We start from the raw sequence: 22463 nt of genomic DNA, 5'->3' as shown, positions 1-22463 counted from the left end.
CATCATCATCATCGTCATCATCATCATCTTGGCTGTGCTTAAAATGTGAGAAGGTAAGCTCTGTCCAGAGCAAAGTTTCACTTTGTATTTGAGATGATTGATAAGGCATGTGTGGCTGCCTGGACACAGTTAAAAAAGCAACCCAATGCAGACCCAGCCTATCATGGGCCTTGGCTCATAGCTCAGGAGGGAATCGTTAATCCTGAGGATGAATAAATGTGTCTTTCTAAGTTTAAAAATCCCCCCTCCCCTATTTTCTTTCCATTCTTCTCCAGGCGGCTGCCAAACAGTTGGCAGAGCTGCTTCTCCACTCCCTGAGTGAAGACTGTTATTGGAGCCCCTTATCTGATCCTCTTCCCGAGTTCATGAACAAAGAGGATAATTCTTACATGTGCACTTCGCTGCGTCGAGGACTACAGCTACACACTGGAGATAAGTGCGTACAAATTTGGGAGGGGGTGCTGCTGTTGGAGCAGGGCAAAAACAATGCAATCTAGCAATTTTACAACTGCAGGCTAAGACCTCTTGTTGTAGGCTACCTGCAAATCCACTTTGTCTAGCAGCCATTGGTTGAATTGGTGTGATGTCACGGAATCTTCGGAACATTTTAATTACTGAAAGGCAAGAGGCCCTCACAGATTTCTGGCAACCTAGTAAGAGGTGCTATAGGACAAATAGACGATCATTTTGCCTGAGAGAAAAATCTCGACAAAATCTGGAGGACTCTTTGTTAAGATATCAGAGAAGTTGCAGCCATGTGACTGATGATAAATCCTGCTTTACTATTCCTCCAGTTAGCCTGCAGAGACGTGTTAACTTTTTGGTGAATGCCAAACCATTGAGAACCAGCTGTCAGGCTGCAAAAACTCTGGGAGTTTTTAGATCCATTTTACCCAGTAGAAATGTAGTTTCTTGGATGCAGGATCTCTAACTGATCATCTGCAACTCACTTGAGTCAGAGCTGAGTTTTCTCCTAAGATAACACTCTGCAGCCTTTAGTCATCCTGGTCTGAAGAAACTATTATATAACAAATGAATCATGCATGAGACGTTTCAAGTTACTAGTCCTGTAGTGGTGTTAACAAGAGTGTCCCATGAGCCTAATTCCTGATGTTGCTTATATATATATAGTTTAAAAAGGGTTTGTTTGTCTTACAGCATCTACAGCCCCCAAGACAACGTTGAAGAGGCTCTCCTCCTCCTCCTAATCAGCGAATCCATGGTAAGCCCAACAGGAATTGTTATAAAGAAGGATATCGCTTAAAGCATAATCAGGATGATACTTGACATTGCATGGCAGGAATTCCAGGTTTCTTTTCTGAGCTGCAAACTGGCTTCAAGTTCCCAAAATCATGCTTGTATGGTTGGATAGAAGGGAGTTGTCCCTAATGCAGAGAAAGCTGCTTTTTCTTCTTTTTCTTCTCCTGAAGCATTGCTTGACAAGTTGTGGAGTTGGGTAATTTTTGATTTTCTGGACTTAATGGCTTTATGGGGGGAGCTCTTTAGACGGCAAGGTGTATCACATCACTTTCTTAAAAATGTGGCAAGTCTACCCTGTTACGTTTGGGGGCCCTTCTGCTCATTCTGCTGAGTGGGCCCCCGGACTTCTGCCCTGAAACCCTACCCTTATGGCACCACTGTTTGATAATGACCATTTTAAAGAAAATATTCAGTGAATGGTCTTAGGAAATTTAATAGCAAACCATGATTCACCATTAATGTGGCTTAGGAACAGTATCATTTTGTATGTGTGGGTCTGAGAGAGAGAGAGAGAGTGAGAACAAAACACAGGCTGAATGAGAAAGCAGTATTTTCATTTCTGTATTATTCAGCTATCATGTTAAAGCAACTCAGAATTTTCATGTGCTAGATTAGTTTGTGCTGGACAAGAGAGACTCTGGACAAGAAAAAGATGAAGATGACAATGACAAAATATTAATTTATATTAATATATTTTATTTATGTAAATTTATACCCTGCCTTTTTGCACAAAGTACACATGACAGCTTACATAAAATCAATATAAAGGCAAAATAACATAGAAATAGAACTCAAAAGCAAAGTAACAAGCAAAACAAACAGCAGTTTTAAACAGCAAGAGAACATATTGTATTATCAAGTCACTTTATGGTGACTGTGCAAGGTATTTCCCAGGAATTCATTTTTTGGTCACAAGTCTACAATCCTAAATGCACTTATATGGCAGTATGTTCCATTAAAATCAGAGGCTGCCCCGGCCCTACCGTTAGGCAGAAAAGTAGATATGACATGGGAAGATCTGAGCTTGATCTTTTTCATGGTTACAAGTAGTTGATGGGAGGGGGGAATTGGATTAGGGTTGCAGTACTGTAGGATGGGGTTTAACCCTTCTTCCCCTACAGCACCATTTACCCAACTTAAATCACCCCTCCCCCAAGCTGCCTATTAACTGCAAAAGTAGGTGTGAAAGAAACATTGTATCTATCTTTTTTTCCTCTCCTGCATGGCCACTAGCAGCTCCAGGAGGTAATTTAAATTGGGGAAACAGGACAGGAAGAAAGGATTGCCCCACCCACATTGTGCCATGGCCCCAATCCAAATTGCATCTTTTTCCACCCTTGCTTTTAGTAACAACAACCTGTCAAGAGATCCAGTCACAATCTCCCATATAATTTCTAGCTTAATCCTGATGCAATACTTATTGCACCAGTTGACTAAACTTTTTTCCCCATAAAGTTGCCACTGTCTTAAAACACAGAGCAGAATTCCTTTCTGGAGATAAACATTCCAGTGGTAGTATGATCTTTCTGTCTGTCTCTCTTTTTTAGAAGTATTTGCTACTGGCATCCATTCATTGTTACTAATGAACTTATGAAATGGAACATTATCCACTGGGAAGAATGCAAGGTAGAATGCTGACTGCAGGAAATCGTTTTTTAGTACCTTGCGGACCCATTCCCAAAACTCTCAGAATTTCCTGGTCAGACTTCGATAACTTAAGGGGTAGCAGAAGCATTTTATTTATCTATAATATTTGTACCCTATCTCTTAATCCCAAAAATCCACAGAGTGGTTGTCAAAGACAAAATCACAATAAAATCTTCCATCCATTGATATTAATGTACTTATGAAATGGAAAAATTTTCCTCAGAAAAATTGAGCACCGGAAAATGTTCTGCCCCACATCACTGGCAGCAAATTGCTTGTTATTTGCTTTATTGCTACGGTAAGTATAGTGGCAGGCTGGGGGTAAGGTGCTTGTGGGTTTTTTTTGCCTGAAGTGTCAAGATAACTCGATGGGCTTGGGTTTTATGCTTCTCGAATTGTAGGGAGGGTGTCATTTGCTCTTCCACATCAGGCAGCAGAATGGCTTAGGCCAGACCTGTTGCCTCAGAACGTGACCCAGAATCCTCTGTGATGTACAGGAGTTTCATGGCAGATATGCAGGGGTTCCTGAGTAGATTTGTTTATGATATTTATATCCCGCCTTCCCTCAGATCTCAAGGCAGTCAATGTACAGTCAATGTACATGAAACAACTCTGTGAGTGGGGATAGGGTGAGAAAGAGGGACTGGGCCAGGATCACCCAGTAAGCTTCATGTTTGAGTAGGGATGTAATTCTGCATCTCCCCAGTCTCAGTCCAATGGCCAAAACGGTACCCACTCTTAGTGTGGATATGGTTCCCTGAGTGGTAGAAATTTGGAAAAACCCTAGTTAATTGTATGTTGCCTTGGACAGGGTTTTTGTACTCTGAAAAGGCGATTTGATAAATTGTAAAAACAAAGAAGAGTCGTGCGGCACCTTAACTAACTTTATGATCACATAAGCTTTCGTGGACTACAGACCACTTCGTCCATGAAAGCTTGTGCCATAAGAAAATTGTTGGCGTTAAGGTTTCTTGTTTTTGCTGCAGTAGACTGCAACAGCTACCTCTCTGGAAACATCTGTTTAATAATACATCTGTTTAATAATCCATCAGTAAATGCCCTTGTGTTTATTCTTGAAGCCTGTTCAGTGCCTATTCTTGATGAAACCAAGAACTTGGGGCAGGCAGAATAGGAGTTGTCCTTAAAACATCCCCAAGTCTGTTTCTCTCTCTCTCTCTCTCTCTCTCTCTCTCTCTCTCTCTCTCTCTCTCTCTCACACACACACACACACACACACACACACACACACACACACACTCTCTCTTCATCTGTCTTCCTCCAGTTCGTTTCATTGCTGCTTAATATTAGCAACAGCTTTCTCAGAGATAGGAATGGAACATTTCTCTGTCCGCATATTTTCTGTCTCCTCACCCCCCTCCCCAACCTTTATTTTGAAATACTTTTATTTACATTTGGAGATCTATTCTCTTTTTGGTTTTGGTAGCTCAATGTACAGTTCATAAGCCTGTCACTCAGCCCATCTTCACAGTAGTGTGTATGTGTGTGTGTGTGTGTTTTAATGGCAAGAGAATGTTTGCCCTTCTATGTGGCATCTCCCTGGCATGCTGTGTATTAGCCAAACATACCACAAGTGGCACAGGGTAATTTGGACAGGGCTGCCTGCCTGCTCTCTTCTCAGCTGTATTGGAAACTAGGCAGGCTGTAGCCAAAACTAATAAACATTGTGCCCAGCGTAATGAGAGTTTAGAAATAATTCATCACAGTCTTATTATTGAGTTAACTGGCCAGATGGGATTTGACCTTGAAAAGTGTGAGAAAGAGGGAATGGGAGACGTTGGAAGCAGGACAGGGAATATTTTTTGTTGCCTTTACATGCTGTTCTTTCGCCTTTGTTGGCTGTATTGGGTTAGTTGACTAGAATTAAGGGTAGGCATCCAATTGCCCTAGGGCAGAGGTGTTGCGAGGCCTGGACCCAGAGAGCCTAGAGTGTCCGTTCATGCCAATGGAAGCATTTCCCCCCTCAGCTTAATTGCCATGCAGGGAGCAATTTTCAAGGGGGATCGCTGCTAGGGAATGAAGCATTAACTCTCCCCTTTCCGCATGCTGCACCCCCACACCCCCACAAACAAAATCTTCCCCTGTATGGCTGTTAGGCTTGAGAGGGGGGGGGGATTCCATTGGTTTGGAATGATCTGGGTCAGGGTGCAAAGGAACTGAAGAATTTATTTTATTAGAGATGAGTTGATTTGCATGAAAAATAAATTGGCTGGCTTTGCCTCCTGTGAAATTGTAATCCTACTAATTATTTCTAGATTTGTACTGTATATATAGATATAAATTAGCATATATAGATATAAATCAGCATATGCAGGTTTGTGTCCTATGGACACAATCTTTTAAGTGCCTAGATATATTCCCTCCCCCTCACTGCCCCCAGGACATATTTGGTTCTTGGCTTAATTCAAAAAGCTCTGTGCAAGTAATCATTTCTGACCTCTGGCAAGAGCGAACTGTCTTTCTTTCTCCTAGCAGCTCGCTGAGCAGGGCAGGAGGAGGAGACGGAGTAACTGAACAAGTAAAACAATAAAAAGGTTGACTTAAAGAAACCTCACCAGTGCCGCCCTTTCCCCTTATTCCCCACTAGTGAATGAAACAAAAGTCCTTTCATATCACTTCTGTGAAGTGTGTGTGTGTGTGTATGGGAGGAGAGACGGACACTGGAGGGGGGGAATTGCCACCCTGCACCCCATCTCTTCTACATACAAGATGCAGGATCCAACATATATTGGTTTACAACCTAAGGCCAATTTACAGCCTGCAAGTAGCTGGCAACACTAAATATTCCCAACTACAGAAGAACCTTTTCAATGGCTAGGCTGAATTGCCATCAGCAGTCATGGAAGGTCAATCATAGAATAGTAGAGTTGGAAGGGGCCTATAAGGCCATGGAGTCCAACCCTCAGCTCAATGCAGGAATCCACCCTAAAGCATACCTGACAGATGTCTGTCCAGCTGCCTCTTGAAGGCCTCTAGAGTAGGAGAGCCCACAACCTCCCTAGGTAACTGGTTCCATTGCCGTACTGCTCTAACAGTCAGGACGTTTTTCCTGATGTCCAGCCAGAATCTGGCTTCCTGTAACTTGAGTGTATTATTCTGTGTCCTGCACTCTAGGAGGATCGAGAAGAGATCCTGTCCCTCCTCTGTGTGACAACCTTTCAAGTATTTGAAGAGTGCTATCATGTCTCCCCTCAGTCTTCTCTTCTCCAGGCTAAACATGCCCAGTTCTTTCAGTCTCTCTTCATAGGGCTTTGTTTCCAGACCCCTGATCATACTCGTTGCCCTCCTCTGAACACGCTCCAGCTTGTCTGCATCCTTCTTGAAGTGTGGTGTCCAGAACTGGACACAATACTATAGATTAGGCCTAACCAGTGCCGAATAGAGGGGAACCAGTACTTTGCACGATTTGGAAGCTATACTTCTATTAATGCAGCCCAAAATAGCATTTGCATTTTTTGCAGCCACATCACACTGTTGGCTCATATTCAGCTTGTGATCTACAACAATTCCAAGATCCTTCTCATTTGAAGTATTGCTGAGCCAAGTATCCCCCATCTTGTAACAGCCTTCCCCAACCTGCTGCCCTCTTGATGTGTTGGACAACAACTCCCATCCCTAGCCAGCATGGGAGTTGTAGTCCAACAACATATGGAGACCACAGGTTCCACACCACTGCCTTAAGGGATCATGGTATGGGAGGTCTATGGGGAAATTGATGTAGGCCTTACTTTCACAGGCTGGATGTGCTCATGCAGCCCATGAATGCATGTCTCTGCCTTGTGCTGAGTAAGATCATTGGGCCAGCTAGCTAAGTCTTGTCTCCTCTGGCAGAGTCCTTTCCCAGTCATGTCAGAGATGTTAGGAATTGAACCTGGCCATTATGCACACAGAGCATGCTCTGTTTTGGACGCTTCAAAGAACCGGCTATCCTGGTCCGAGCATAAAGTGATGCATGATGGGACAAAAAAATCCCAACTACAAGTATAATGTGATGGGATCTGAGCTGGCGGTGACCGACCAAGAAAGAGATCTGGGGGTTGTGGTGGACAGTTCGATGAAAAATGTCAACCCAGTGTGCAGCCACTGTAAAGAAGGCAACCTCCATGTTAGGCATTATTAGAAAAGGAATTGAGAATAAAACTGCCAGTATTGTATTGCCTCATAGGAAGCTTCCTGATCAGACTATAGCTTGGTTTTGTCTACTCCAGGAGTAGGGAACCTGTGTCTCTGCAGATAATGCAGACAACACGACAACCCACTCAGCCACTAATCACAGCCACAGTAAACCACATGGGTTAGGATGTTGTGTGAACCTGGCCATTGTTGGACTACAACTCCTGGCAGCCTCAGCCAGCATGGCTAATGGTCAGGGGTGATGGGAGAGCCACGAGTTCCCCACCCCATGTTTGCTAGCTTCTCTCTAGTTTCCCAGAGGCAAAGGTCTTTCCCTTTTTTAAAACTGGCAATGCTGGGGATTGAACCTATGAACTTCTGCATGCAAGGCTTTATGACTGAGCAGTGGTCACTGAAGAATGACCCTTCTCCGTTTGGTGTATGATACCGCTGCCTGTGTTTGGAATATATGGGCAGCACTTCCCTTTTGTAGGTGTGCTAAAAAACTCTATCCAGTTGTATATATCTTTTTATTTATTTATTTGTTTTTTGTAACCTCAAAGCTTGTGGCAATGTACTAGTTTGGGTGAATATTTTAGCTGTGCTAAGGCGTCGCTTAAAAATTCCTAGTTTGGCCCACTGACAAATGCTGAAAATAGCTGACTCTGATGTGAAGCTGATTACTGGCTTTCAGAATATGGGGGGGCTTGTTCAGTGCAGCTATTTTTCACAAGTAAATGGCGCAGCAGAGTTACTGATGCAGAAACTTTTCAATAGTGTGGTATAGGATGTGGAAAGATTTAATTGACAAGTGAGGGTTATTATGCATATCCTTCCATAAACCTTTTTTGCCTTCCCCGATGCATTTTTTCATCTTCATTTTTAACTGAACACCCCACGACAAAGAAGCACTGTGTTGATGATGGCACACCGAATAACCACTTCTAAAAACAGCTTTTGCCTCCCATATTTCACTGACTAGGTTCTGGATTTCCGTTGTACTAGGGCATGAAAAGCAAAGAAACCGAAGTTAGTCACGCCTCTGAGAACCATATTAGGAATGAGTGGGCCTTAGTTGGCTTTGAATCATTTTTATTTTCTGCTCTTTGGATGTTTCTCGGCTGAGTTCAAGTAGCTTTTGCAATGGGCAGACGCACACACGCCATTGTCTGAATTAATATAAATATTTCCATTAGTACTCTTAGCTCATGCTGCTGCTGTTTCAAAGGATTGCTTTGGGGAGGAAGCAGTAGCAGGGAAAGAGGGAATGTCCTGGTTCGCACGACACGACAACCCAGCTCCTGTTTCCACTTCTTCTGGTTCTTGTGTGAAGTGGCCAGATACCTGTTCCATTGTAGTCTAATGGTTAGACTGCTGGACTAGAATTGTGGAGACCCAGATTTGAATCCCGTTTTTGTCATGAAGCTCACTGGTTTACCTTGAGCCAGTCACACACTTGTTCTCACTCTTAGGCCATTTCTACACCAGCCCGAAAATCCGAGCTGGTCACAGCCGAGTCCCTGTGCATTCAAATGATGCACAGGGACTCCCGGGAGGAAGGAGGGACGAGAACGGATTTTCCCAGGGATAAGTACTCCCTGGGAAAACTCGATTCTTCCCGCGGTGTCAGGATCGTCCCGCGACCGTGGGAGGTGTGGTCGCCTGTCCTGGCTTTTTCCGTCCTCCCTGTGAGTAGCGGGGATCAGTAGAAGGAAGGAACTGGGCTGGGAGGAATCTGGGGTGGTGGGGAGTGGGGTTGGGGCTTTCAAAAAACCCCTTTCATTTCCTTTTAAAAAAAATGGCAGCCACGACACCCATGTGGACTAAGGGGAGGATCTCACAATCAGGATCTCGAGAGATCCTCCCCCCTTCCTCTACTCCGAGCTGGTGTAGAAATGGCCTCAGTTTGACCCACCTCACAGGATAGGATAACATGGGAAAAGTTGACCAGTATATTCTGCCCTGAGCTCCTTGAAGAGAAGGTGGATACAAACATAACAAATGAAAAAGTCAGTGAACCAGGGTGGTGGTGGTACTAAAGAGAGAGCTTTTTTAAGCCATGACACCCCAGTTGAAGAATGCCTTCCTCAGAGAGGCTCCCCTGGCCGCCTTCTATTGTGATCTTTTCGGCACTTGATGAAGACCTTTTTCCTTCAAGGCATTTTAGCCCTTCAGTTTTTGTTGTTTTTAATTGCGTTGTTGAATTTTTAGATCTTTACATTTTTCCTTTGTTTTTGTTTGGTTTTTTTAAAAAACTTTAGAACTGCAGTATAAGTTTCATATTATATTTTATCATGTTGCTGTGTTTTATGGTTTTAACTGTTGTCAATCTCCCATAGAGCTTTGGCAATTGGGCGGTATAGAAATGTGATCAATAAATAAATCTTCACGGCAACCCTATGAGGTAGGTTAGGCTACCCTGTGAAGTAGGTTAGGCTGGGCAGGGATTGGAATCCAGGTCTTCCCAAGCCACATCTGGCAGACTTATCTGCTACATTGTACTGCCTCTGATTGTCCTGCATACTTAGCATATGGAATTCACTAGTACAAGATGTGGTGATGGTGAATCGCTTAGATGGTTTTAAAAATGGGGTAGTGGACCAATTCATGGAGGAGGAATCTATCTATGGCTGTGGGCTAGCCGAATAGCAGTTGCTGGGCAACACAAGCTGCTGCACTTGTAGGCTTCCCAGAGGCCTCTGGTTGGCTGCCATGGGAAACAGGAGGCTGGACTAGGTAGGCCTTTGGGCTTATAGATTGTTCAACAGTGACTGCCCTTTTTGGAGCTGCTTGCAATCGAGGAATTGCTAGAATGACATGCAACCAGGGAGGGGGAAAACGTCTATTATTGATTCCCCTAGACAAACACAAGCAAACGTGAACTTGAGGAGGGACTTTCCGCAGCCATGCTGCTATGTGAAACAATCCTTGGAACCCCACAGAGGGTCGGATTTGGTTCTGCACCCTATGCTAAGTGCTGCATAGGTAGGGTGACCATTTGAAAAGGAGGGCAGGGCCTTGGTTCCGCCCTTGCCTTTGGCTTATTTTTTACACCCCTACGGGGTTTCCTTCTTTTCACACTTGTCATTTGTATGCATGCAGCACCTGGTGAAATTCCCTCTTCATCCCAACAGTTAAAGCTGCAGGAGCCCTGCCCTCTTGACCAGATACAAAAGATGTTGCTGTATATAGGTGCTCCAAGCACATGAATGACACCTGCTGAAATTCCCTTTTCTGTACAACTGTTAAAGATGCAGGAGCCCTGTCCTCATTTCCACATGGTCACCCTACGCATAGGACAGAAATGGTATGCAGAGCTGCAATAAAAAATGCTACCACTGAGTTTTGAGATAAATTTTTTTGAGCTTAAAGAACAGCATACAATTGCAAAGGGGATGTTATTTTTCTTTATTGTAAACCCCATTTTTTCAAGCCACAGGGAAACGTGGAATAGCCTTACTTTGTTCTGTTCTCATTGTAAAAGCTTGCCAAAGTAAAGTTTCATGCAGCTGAAGTAATTGGGCTCACAATTTAAGTGTGGCCTCAGGCCTTTGAGTGCTCTGCCCCTGTAGGCCTTTGCCATCTCTCAGAGATAATTTGAAAGAATTGTCTCCCAGTATTTCTGTAAGTGTGTTCTGCCTTCGTGAATTAGCCTCCTGTAGATGAATGCATAGGCTGTTACAGTGCTGGGTTTGACATATTGTAGTACATGGATGAAAACCTTTCTGAGGTACTCTTGGCTCCATCCATTTGTTACAGCTGGACCTGACTTTCTTTCTCTAAATTCTGTATCAGGCAAACCAAGATGCAGTAATTAGCCGTGCTCCTGACCAAAAAGACGATCGGGCCATCAGTCTCCGAGATGCATCGGCCGTTTATGATCTCCTAAGTATCACGCTGGGCAGAAGAGGGCAGTATCTCATGCTTTCTGAGGTATCTGATCTCCGCTTTCCTCTTTTCTTTTCTTTCCCTTTTCTTTTTTGAAACTGAGGCAGCATTCTAAAAAAAATTTCAAGCACACGTTCGCTTGCTTAGACTTGTTGAAGGGTATCCAAGTGGCAATACATGCAAATGAAACATTTATTGGAATACATGTTCACCCTGGGGCCATATGCAATATCCATGACTCCAGAGGAAGGGCATCTTCTTAACGCTGGCAGTGTGAGGGCTGCTGCATGGTGGCTTCTTTTCTTGCCACTGCAGTGACATGAGAAACACCCCTCATGGACATTATTTATTTATTTATTACATTTTTATACCGCCCAATAGCCGATACTTTGCCGATACTTTGCTGCCATAGTATGTGGTGATGGCCATTATTTTAGAGAACTGGGACCTGCAGCAAGTTGTAGCAGTGTATCCTCACCTTAATCTTTGTAAACAGCCCAGAGAGCTTTGGCTATGGGCGGTATATAAATGTAATAAATAATTTATTATTATTATTATTATTATTATTATTATTATTATTATTATTATTGGCCCAGCCCGAGACATGTTGCCATTTCAAGAGAGGTGGCAGGCCTACCAACACTCTGCTTCTTCTGGCTGCCTCCTGCCCACCCTTCCTGCTTGGCCAGCCAGCCAACCAACCCAGCTGGCTGCTCACTCCCACCTGCCTGGCCACTTCTCCCACTTTGTGCCCTAGCCACAGAGCTTCAGGGAGAAGTTGCCTGAACTATCACAAGAGTTCCCAGCTGCTCCTGAACGATTGCAAGAGGTTGGAACCCCACACTGCATCCTCTCACGAGAGTTCAGCTGATCTCTCCCAAGAGCCTTGTGGCTGGGACATAAGGTGGGAGGGGTGGGAGAGCGCAGGCAGCTGATTGGCTAAGCTGGTGGCTGGTGGTGGCGGCAATGAGAAGCAGTGGGCCCTTTGAGTGTGGGGAGAGTGATGCAATTCTCTGCTCTTCCCATTCCACTGCCTGATCTGCCCATATCAGGCTGGCTCATGATATGTATATGCGAGAGGAAAAAAATGCACCAAATAGTGTAGACGCAAAAGAGGCAAGCTCAGGTGCTTAGGGGATTGTATAATTTTTTTTAAAAAAAAATAATTTTTTATCCAGAAGTGCTCAACATTTGTAATTTTTGAATAGACATGTTGGCTATTATGAATTTACGAATGCAGCTCTAGCACAGAACCCTGAAGACTGCAAGAACAAAACTACAAACCCCAATTCGAGAAACTTTGGACTACAGGAGCCCATTGGCAGCTCGTTATCCCTTTCCAGCTCCTGATGAAGGATGTCTAGTCCGAAACGTTGAGCGCCTCTGGCTCATGATATGGCCAGCCCTGCCTCCTTGCTGGAGTACTCCTGATCAAGATCCTTGCCGGCCTTGTTCTCCTCCAGGCTATTCCATTCCATTCCAACCAACCACCATCACTACCTGCATTTTCTGTTCCTTTTTCAACTGGCATTCATCATTCCATGGCTGTTGAGCATGCTCAATCCTCATTTATGGCAGCAGAAACTTACTTCTGAGTAGTTATGTGTAGATATGCTTTTACTAGGGAGTAGGTCCCAGCAAAGACAGCAGGATTTGCTTCTGAGTAAATGGGTATGGGATTGAGCGGAAAGACTTGTCACAGGGAACCAGGTGGGTAGAGCTGAACAAGGTAGGCAATTTAAGCCTGTAGTCCTGCAGTGGAACATATATCTGATTAAACTTGCAGAAGTTCAGGCTGCAAACACATTCCAAGTAACTAAGAGCCAGTTTATACAGAAAAGAAGGCAAGGAGGGAATTACCAACAGAAAAGACCCCAGAGAATATCAGAAAATGTAATCAGCAATGTTCCTGCTACTTAACAGCATCAGCAGAGTTAACAAAAACAGACGACTTGCAGCTGGCTGCTCAATGGAGGGAATCTAATATTATTGTTTAAAAGTCACTGGTATTGCTATGGCTTTTCTATAGTGTACACAGACTTCAAGGCTTAGCTTTGCAGTTAAGCCAAGGAAGTTAAGTCAGCTGCCTGTGGGGAAAAATGTATAATACTGAGGTGTTTGCTCGAGTGGTGCTCCTTCTCCCATCTCCAGGGCTGCGGCACACATGCAGCTGCATGTGCCTGCCCATCACAACCATTTTCATCTCACCCTCCAGAGCGGAGAAGGCCAAGCTTTCCTGCCCCAGTTACCTGCTGCCTGAGTCAAAGGGCTCATTTTGCCTCATGATAGGGACGACCCTGGGTATATAGAACCACTGAACACCAGTTGCTGGGGAGCAACAACAGCAGCGAGCTCTAGACTTCCGGAGGTACTTGAGGGCATCCCAGAGGCAGGTTGCTGACCATAGTTGGGGTAAATGGACACTTTGTCCAATCCAGCGGGGGTCTTATGTTCTTTCTCCTTGGGTACCGTGTTCCTGAGATATCCAATTCCGTGGAGACTATGTCCATTTTTGGACACCACACTTTAGGAAGGATTCAGGTAACTTGGAACATAGAATCATAGAACAGTAGAGTTGGAAGGGGCCTATAAGGCCATGGAGTCCAACCCCCTGCTCAGTGCAGGAATCCATCTTAAAGCATTCCTGACAGATGTCTGTCCAGCTGCCTCTTGAAGGCCTCTAGTGTGGGAGAGCCCACGACCTCCCTCTGTCATTGGTTCCATTGTCGTACTGTTCTAACAGTCAGGAAGTTTTTCCTGATGTCCAGCTGGAATCTGGCTTCCTGTAACTTGAGCCCATTATTCCATGTCCTGCACTCTGGGAGGATTGAGAAGAGATCATGGCCCTCCTCTGTGTGACAACCTTTCTAGTACTTGAAGAGTGCAATCATGTCTCCTCTCAGTCTTCGCTTCTCAAGGCTAAACATACCCAGTTCTTTCAGTTTCTCCTCATAGGGCATTGTTTCTAGGTTCAGAGAAGGACAAAGAGGATGATTTAGGGGACTCGAAAATTAAGTTCTAATGAGGAAAGATGGAAGGAGCTGGGTACGTTTAGCCTTGAGAAGAGAAGACTGAGGAGAGAATATGACAGCACATTTCAAGTTCCTAAAGTGTTGTCACACAGAAGAGGGCTGCACCCTGTTCTCTATTGTAGGACACAAAATAGCAAGCTTAAATTATTGGAAGGCAGATTTCGGTTGAACATCAAGAAAAACTCCCTCACTGTCAGAGCAGTCAGACAACTGCATAGGGACGTGGTGGGCTCTCCGTCACTGGAGGTATTCAAGCAGAGACTGAGCAACCATCTGTCAGGGATGCGATTCCTGCACGGAGCAGGGGGGTTGGGCTCGATGGCATAAATCGCCCCTTCCAGTTCTGTGATTCTATGATTCTTATGAAGCCCAGGGCCACACTGGAGGGTGCCTGTACTATGGCTTCCTCTTACACCATACTTGATTTCGGAAAAATCCACACTCTGGTGACCACTGCAGTGAAATGTAAGAAGGTGGCCTTGGATCAGGGGCCAGGTTGCCTTGGGGCTAATCTGTCGGGGGCCACATAGCAACGGTGCTCAGGGCCAGAGCCACCCCGTTTCTCGTTTTCTGACACCACCCCCTGCTCTTTCTCTCCCCCCCTCACCCCCAGGTGACTGTCAGGGGAGGGACAGATCTCTCTTGCCTGAAGTTGAACTGATAGCTTGCAAAGAGTTGCATGCGTCCGTAGGGCCACAAGTGCCAACGTTTGCCAGCTAAGAGTGGAGATTTATGACCGTCCTTACCAATGAGGAGGCTGAGCCAGAAAAAACTGCGGCTGGAATTTCTCAGTTACCTGGGACGGCGACTGAGTTGAATCACACAGTCACAGAGTAGGGCTCAGATGCAGGCAGAGTTGGGGTCGCAGTCCAAGGGGTCAGGGTTCACCAGAGAGTCTAAACGCACAGGGAGCTAGATGGGCTGAATGCTGGAGTTCATACGTTGCTTCCAGCATCTTCCCTGGGCTGCTCTGAACCTTTTAACGACTGACACCAGGTACTGGCAATTAGCCCCGTAGCTTCTGAGCTCTGGCCTGACGAGGCTGACCCTTGATTCTCATGAGCCTGTGCCCAGCTGGAGCTGGAGGAGCCTCGTGATCCCCTTCATCATTGTCTGACTCTGTTAATGGGGCTTCAGCCGGGTCTTTCCTGCCCCCTGAAAGTAAGGGGTCTTGTCCTACGTTGCAGCTAGTCCCTTCCCCAGGATCTGCTGGAGCTTCCCCTTCTGCTTTGTTCTCTGATGATGAGGATACGGAGGGAGACATGACAACAAGTAGCCAACCCCTGCCACAGATATTACCAATATGATTGAACACCCATCACCCCCAACATGTTCATTAAACTCAGCCCAGGTTCCTATGTTACCTGAATGAACTGGGGTTCAATCTCCCACTTTAAATAAAACGAGGCAGGATTGGATCCAAGATCTCAATGAAAAGGTGCTCTCAGAAACAGCTGGAAAAGGGTAACATCAGGCATTCAGGCCACTTCACTTGATCCCATAGGATTAGGCTGCTGCTTGTGCACCTAAGATTTGAACCATCCCAAATATACATTTTTTTAAGGCTTTTGCTTCAAACAATGGAAACAAAAACCAACTCCCAGTATTGAGGACTTTCCCCCGTCTTTTGCTAATTCATTCCACAAGAGTTCCGAATCTACTAGAAATGTTGTTTATGTTTCTCCCCTCAGTGTTTGGAGCGGGCCATGAAACTTGCATTTGGCGAATTTCACCTCTGGTATCAGTTGGCCCTTTCTATGGCAGCTTGTGGCAAGGTAAGGCATAAACCAGTGTTTTTTTTAATGTATGCGGAAGTGTTCTCTTTATCTGTATTCAGTTCTCCAAAGCAAAAGGTAACCTGAACTATTACTACCGGAGTGATTATATTACAAGTATTTATTATTAGCAATAGAAATTGTCATTATCATCATTCCTTCTAATATTGAACTCAGTGGTTGAATGCCTATGTTTGGAAACAAAAGGGGGACACCCAAAAAATAAGGTAATGGCTTCTGCACACTCAGGGGATCCCAACTATGCAACAGGACAAAAATAAAATTTAAAACAAAATGTCAAATAGTATGACTTCATTCAAGGCCGCTTCCTATATTACGAAAATGTCCTGGTCTGCTACCTAAACATATTAAATATTCTGGTAGCTATGTGGTATGAACTTTGTGAATTGATACAAGCTCTGCAAATGCTCTCGATCTGATACTTTGGGCAGAAGGCATTTCCTTCTCCATCTGTGCAGTATTTCAGTCCTACTCCTAAAGCTTCCCCAAAGGATTCATGTTCTATCCTCTGCAATGTCGTCATCTGACTAATGGGGGGACTTACAGTCTACAGTTTTTATCACACTCCGCAGCTTGGCGGCAGAGAGCCAGGCGATCAGGGTGGGGAGGTGATGAGGAAATGGGATAATAACTCTCCAGACCATTGAAGGCACTTGAGGCTTCCAAGGCAAAATATTTATTTTCACCTGTCCATGGGCCACAGCCAATTTCTGACCTTGATCCTGCGTCTTGAGGTTTTGCTTCCAAACTTTCAGTCCCAGCAATGGGATTAATAAACATGTGGTATGATGGAAACACAGTTTGACAAGTCCTTTTGTTGCCCCATAAATCTTCAAATCTTTGATAATAATATCTTTTAAGAGTAACCAGAGGATCTGGTCTTGTGTTAATCGCGCCCTGTCCTTCCGTTTATCACCCTGCACTCTGCTACCTTTAACTCACACTTGATAAAAGTACTGACTTCCAAATAAAAAGGCACTAAAAAGACAAAATTACTAGGGGTGTGCAAAGTGGGTCTTCTCTGCTTCGTAATTAGATCTGCAGCTCTGTAGAGGTGATTTTCTGCCTCTATTTCGGAGTGCCCCTTCCCCCTCTTTCCGCCTTGTCGAATTACGATCGAAGAATGGTTCAGTATTTGGGTAACCAGTATTAACAGAAATGCTTACAGCTTCCTCATTTTTAAAGATAAAGAGATAAAACTTGGCACAGTGATAGCTCTTAAGGAGGGTTTTAGCCTCACCAAGTTTGAATCAGATTGGTTCATGCTTTGATTTTTTAGGAATTTTAAAATGGAAATTTACAAAAAGGCTTACATCTGCGTAAGTTTTATAGATGAAGAGATGAAACATGATAAGGTGATAGCTCTTAAGGAGAGCTTTAGCAATGCCAAGTTTGCTTCAGATCCATTCATGCCTTGATTTTTTAGGATATTTTTTTAAATTCCCACTCCAGCCTTCTCCTACCTGGTACCCTCCAGATCTATTGGATGGACCACCCCCCTGCACCCAGCCACTGAAATAAAGAGCCTGCCTATGCCTGACTCAGGTGTAGAAGCTTTCTCATGTCAGCCAGCCAGCCCAGCAGCACTTTCACACTAGACATGTAGATGACTGACTTCTACGAGTCTGAGAAGAAACGTACTCCCTCTCTCCCTCCCTGCCACGGGCAGAATCAGCAGCCAGTTAGTGTTTCCCACTCCCCCAAACACTGTGATTGGAGGAGAACACAGTCAGGGACAGCGCTGTGGCTATTCCTAATTGGTTAGCCACAGAAGTCAATTTCAAAGCTACCCCTCACCCCACTCAACATCTTCCAAATATAGAGATATTCAAATTAGACACACACACAGCAGGATAATTCTGGAGACTTTAGAAGCTCCAATTGGGCACATCTCCGCTCTGATATTAATCGATGGGTTTGGAAGCGGCCAGTCTTTGCTATGGAAGATCGAATGCTCTGCGGAACTTTGCAGTTACAAGATAATTATCTGTCTTGACCTTAGCTCCTCTTCAGACCTCTCTTTTGTATCTTCCTATTGACTTGCTTTTAAATTGCCCCTTAGGGTAACCTAGATTGAGCCTGATACAGCCATAGCAGGTCACATCTAGCCGGGTCAAATATTGGTGTTTTTCTGAATTAATGCTATGGCCCAATCCAGCAGAGAAAGCTGCCATTGCCTTTCAGTGTCTAATTTTGGCGACATAGCCTAAGCCAGGAGTGGGGAGTCTGTGGTCCTTAGATGTTATTGGATTATAACACCTATCATAAGAACATAAAAAAGCCCTACTGGATCAGAACAAAGGCCTATCCAGTCCAGCATTCTGTTCCCGGGACCTGAAGGCAATAGCTCCTCCTGCTCATGTTCCCTGCATAAACTGCGATTCAGAGGCATGCTGCCTCTTCTCCTGGAGGTAATATAGTTAGAACTATGGAATTTGCATCATCAAGATATGGTGATAGCCACCAATTTGGAAGAGCTTTGAAAGAGAATTATGTAATTAGGTAAAAGCTAGTGATGCTGGTTATACAGAATCATAGAATAGTAGAGTTGGAAGGGGCCTATAAGGCCATGGAGTCCAACCCCCTGCTCATTACAGGAATCCACCTTAAAAGCATCCCTGACAGATGGTTGTCCAGCTGCCTCTTGAAGGCCTCCAGTGTGGGAGAGCCCACGTCCTCCCTAGGTCATTGGCTCCATTGTCGTAATGCAATAACAGTCAGGACATTTTTCCTGATGTCTATTTCCTTCAGGATCAGAGGCAACGTGCCCCTAACAATTGCTGAAGGACATGAGCAAGAGAGCACCCATGCCCTGCTAACGGGCATCCAGAAGACAACTGGTTGGCCACAGGATGCCAGATTTGATAGGCATTTGGTCTCATCCAGCAGGGCTCTCCTTACATTGTTATTAGGTGGTTATTCTGATTTAATTGACAGTGGGTTTTAATACAGCATCTCATGTTCTGTAAGATAAGAACCTAAGAAGTGCCATGCAGGATCAGACCGAGGGTCCATCTAGTCCAGCACTCTGTTCACACAGTGGCCAACCAGCCATTGGCCAGGGACCAACAAAGCAGTACATGGTGGAACAGCACCCTCCCACCCATGTTCCCCAGCAACCGGTGCACACAGGCTTACTGCCTCAAATATTGGAGTTAGCACACAACTATCAGGACTAGTAGCCTTTGACAGCCTTCGCCTCCAGGAATTTATCCAACCCTCTTTTAAAGCCATCCAGATTGGCGGTCATCACTACATGTTGTGGTAGTGAGTTCCATAATTTAACTATGCGCTGTGTGAAGAAATACTTTCTTCTATCTGTCCTGGATCTCCCACCAATCAGCTTCATGGGATGTCCCCTGGTTTTAGTATTTTGAGAGAGGGAGAAAAATATCTCCCTATCCACATTCTCCACACCATGCATCATTTTGTACACCTCTATCATGTCTCCCCTGAGCCTCCTTTTTTCCAAGCTAAACAATCCCAGTTGATGTAACCTTCCCTCGTAGGAGAGATGCTCTAGCCCCTTAATTATTTTAGTTGCTCTTTTCTGCACTTTTTTTCCATCTCTATAATATCCTTTTTAAGGTGTGGTGACCAGAACTGTACACAGTATTCTAAATGTGGTCGCACCATAGATTTGTATAAGGGCTCTTACTCCGATTCTCTTTAGTTGTGTGAGAATACAACCCTTGGGCAAAGGAGACTGCAGTTCAGCCCTTCTTATTTGACACTTGAAATATTTTCTGGGCAACGGAAGGAGCGAAGGGGAGGCTTCGCAAATAGTTGCTCTGCTCTCGCCGACACCTTGGTTACTCGGAGCCTTTGCGTGGGCGAGAGAACCGAACAGCTCCCAGCTGATGTTTGCTGTGCCGCTGCAATTTTTGGCAGGGAACACTGAGCCGAGAAAGTACAGCGAGGCCACTGTGCAATCCATTGCCACCATGGCGTTTCGCTTCCTGCTCTTTGCCTTTTGTAAAGTCAGTGTTGCGCAGAGTTGAGGCACTCCAGAGCGATTTAATAAAGCGTGTGCTGAGTGCATTGATATTCAGTGTCTGCAACAGGATTGTTGCAAAAAGCAACAAAGAATCTTGTGGCACTCATTTATCAGAGTGTAACCTTTTGTGGAGTTGAGTCTACTTCTTTAGATGCACAAAATGTTTTCTTCAGTGTTAGGTATATGTACACAATGCAGGGCAGCATGGAATTGTAATAACTGAAGTCGGAGGGATGCAAAAATGTATATAGAGTGGTCCTTTATCGCAGTCATTTAGAGCAGAGGTGAGCAACTTGTGACCCTCCGGATGTTCTGGCTTACAAACTCCCACCATCCCTCACTATTGGTTGTGCTGGCTAGAGCTGATGGGAGTCATTGACAAAAAAACATCTGGAAGGTCACCAGTGGCTCACCCTGGAGTTAGAGCTAGAATGCATGCAGAATAGGCATAGTGAGCTGTTACGACAGGCGTGATGGCTGATAAGACAACCAACTGTTTGTTTTTAGCCTGTATGATGACTGGTTTACATTTTAAGCTGCTTCCTGGCCAATCTTCTTGTAGTGAATAGATATTTAGATCTGGAACGGAAAAACTTCCTGACTGTTAGAGCGGTACGACAATGGAATCAGTTACCTAGGGAGGTTGTGGGCTCTCCCACACTAGAGGCCTTCAAGACGCAGCTGGACAACCGTCTGTCAGGGATGCTTTAGGGTGGATTCCTGCATTGAGCAGGCCGTTGGACTCGATGGCCTTGTAGGCCCCTTCCAACTCTGCTATTCTATGATTCTATGACCTGGGTTCCTATCTGCCACTCAGGTGAGAAGCTCTTTGGGTGGCCCTGGTAGGCCAATCATCATCATAAATTTCTTACCCACTTCTCCCTCTGGATCGAGGCGGGGAACAACATTAAATACAATATAATACATAAAACTAGTTAAAAGAGCACATAAAACCAAGACAATATTAAAATAACAATCGCAACGTCTTAAAATTCTTAGGTTTAAAATTCATCTGGGTAGGCCTGCTGGAAGAGACTAGTCTGTATGGCTGTCTTAAACTCAGAGTGAGATTTAAGCTGACGAATCTCCTCCGGCAGGCCATTCCGCAGTCTGGGGGCATCAGAAGAAAAGGTCCTCTGGGTAACAGTTGCCAGCCTAGTTGTGGCTGACTGGAGAAAACCCTTCTCAGGGGACCTGAGTGTGCGGGGCGGATTGTACGGGATGTGATGGTGGTGGGCTTGCATTGCTTTTCATGTGTCTGTCCCATTCGTATCTACAGCAGGGGAACAGAGGGCTCAAACAGTCAAAAGAACGCACAGGAGAGTGGCACTGTCCTGTCTTAAGAGCATAAGAAGAGCTGTCCCAGGTCAGAAGAAAGACCTATCTAGTCCAGCATTCTGTTCTCTCAGTGGCCAACCAGATGCCTCTGTGAAGCCCACAGCAGGACATGAGTGCAGTAGCACCCTCCTGGTCATGTTCTCCAGCAACTGGCATTGAGCGGCAAGCTGTCTTTGATACCGGTCCTCATGACTTATAGCCATTGATAACCATTTTCTCCTTGAATTTGTCTCATCCCTTTTAAGAGCCATCCAAGTTGGCAGCCCTCATTATGTCTTGTGGTAGCAAATTCCATAGCGTAACTATGCACAGTGGGAAGAAGTGCTTCTTGTTGTCTCTCCTGGATCTCCCAGCATTTAGCTGCATTGGATGACCCCATTGGGTCCTAGTATTATGAGAGAGGGAGGAAAAAATCTCCTTGACCACTAGCAGGCGCTCACAAGGCCTGAGGGGTAGGTTTGTCACTCCAGTAGCAGTCAAGGTCAGGCTGGAGTTGCAGGATCTTGGGTAGCTCTGAGCAGACAATGAGGGTGTTTGGAAGATCTTGACCAACGCGCTGAACAAGTGAAGCCCTTGTCCAGCACATTGACTGGCTTTGGACAATCACACTGGTAAAAGAAGTCATTGTGGCTCCCCCCCCCCTGCACATGCTATGCACGTATAATTACCCACGATGCCACATGGGTTGCCGTGTCGTCCAAATACAACACGTGGCGTGGCAGGGGTAGCTTCTTACCCACTCTACAACCCCTACTGCAAGTCGTGGGTTGTAGGTTGGGTAACAAGCCACCGCAGTCGCCCTGCGTGCTGCTTTTGGACGATATTGCAACCTATGCTGGATCGCGGGTAACTATGCAAAGGGCAGTCATGGGTGCAGCATGCGCAGGGGCGGGGGGGGGGAAGTCACGATGACTTATTTTGCCGATACGATTGTCCAAAGCCAGTCAATTTGCGGGACGAGGGCTTCACTGCTCACCCTCCTGATCCAGCTGGTTAGGAACATAGGAAGCTGCCTTATACCGAGTCAGACCCTTGGTCCACCTAGCTTAGTATTGTCGACACTGACTGGCAGCAGCTCTCCAGGATTTCAGGCAGGAAGTTTGCCAGTCCTACCTGGAGATGCCGGATATCGAACTTGGGACCTCCTGCAGGCAAAGCGTTTGCTCTCTTCTTTACGAATCCAAGATCTGATAGGAACATAGGAAGCTGCTTTGCACTGATTCAGACCATGGTTCCATCCAGCCTAGTATTGGAGACACTGACTGGCAGCAGCTCTCCAGGGTTTCAGGCAGGTTTTCTTCCAAGCTCTACCTGGAGATGCTGGGGGGTCGAACCCAGGACCTCCTACATGCAAAGCAGGTGCTTTGCTCCTGA

At 45.3% G+C, this 22463-nt stretch overlaps 2 protein-coding genes across 2 annotated transcripts in view; both read left to right on the top strand.

The window, feature by feature from the left end:
• TTC7A (tetratricopeptide repeat domain 7A) overlaps window positions 1-22463 on the top strand; it is a 210114-nt gene that overhangs the window by 30872 nt on the left and 156779 nt on the right. Inside the window, exons 7-10 of the mRNA XM_063123964.1 lie at window positions 276-436; window positions 1159-1222; window positions 10834-10971; window positions 15650-15733. Of these exons, the coding sequence (XP_062980034.1) occupies window positions 276-436; window positions 1159-1222; window positions 10834-10971; window positions 15650-15733 (447 nt within the window). The remainder of the gene's footprint in view (window positions 1-275; window positions 437-1158; window positions 1223-10833; window positions 10972-15649; window positions 15734-22463) is intronic.
• The window catches only part of SOCS5 (suppressor of cytokine signaling 5), a 243245-nt gene that overhangs the window by 149862 nt on the left and 70920 nt on the right, over window positions 1-22463 (top strand). The gene's annotated exons all lie outside the window — the stretch shown is intronic.

Source organism: Elgaria multicarinata, chromosome 4 (genome assembly GCF_023053635.1).
Source record: "Elgaria multicarinata webbii isolate HBS135686 ecotype San Diego chromosome 4, rElgMul1.1.pri, whole genome shotgun sequence".
NCBI lineage: Eukaryota > Metazoa > Chordata > Lepidosauria > Squamata > Anguidae > Elgaria > Elgaria multicarinata.
Note: the sequence above shows the minus strand (reverse complement) of the source record. Positions and strands in the feature narration are given on the sequence as shown.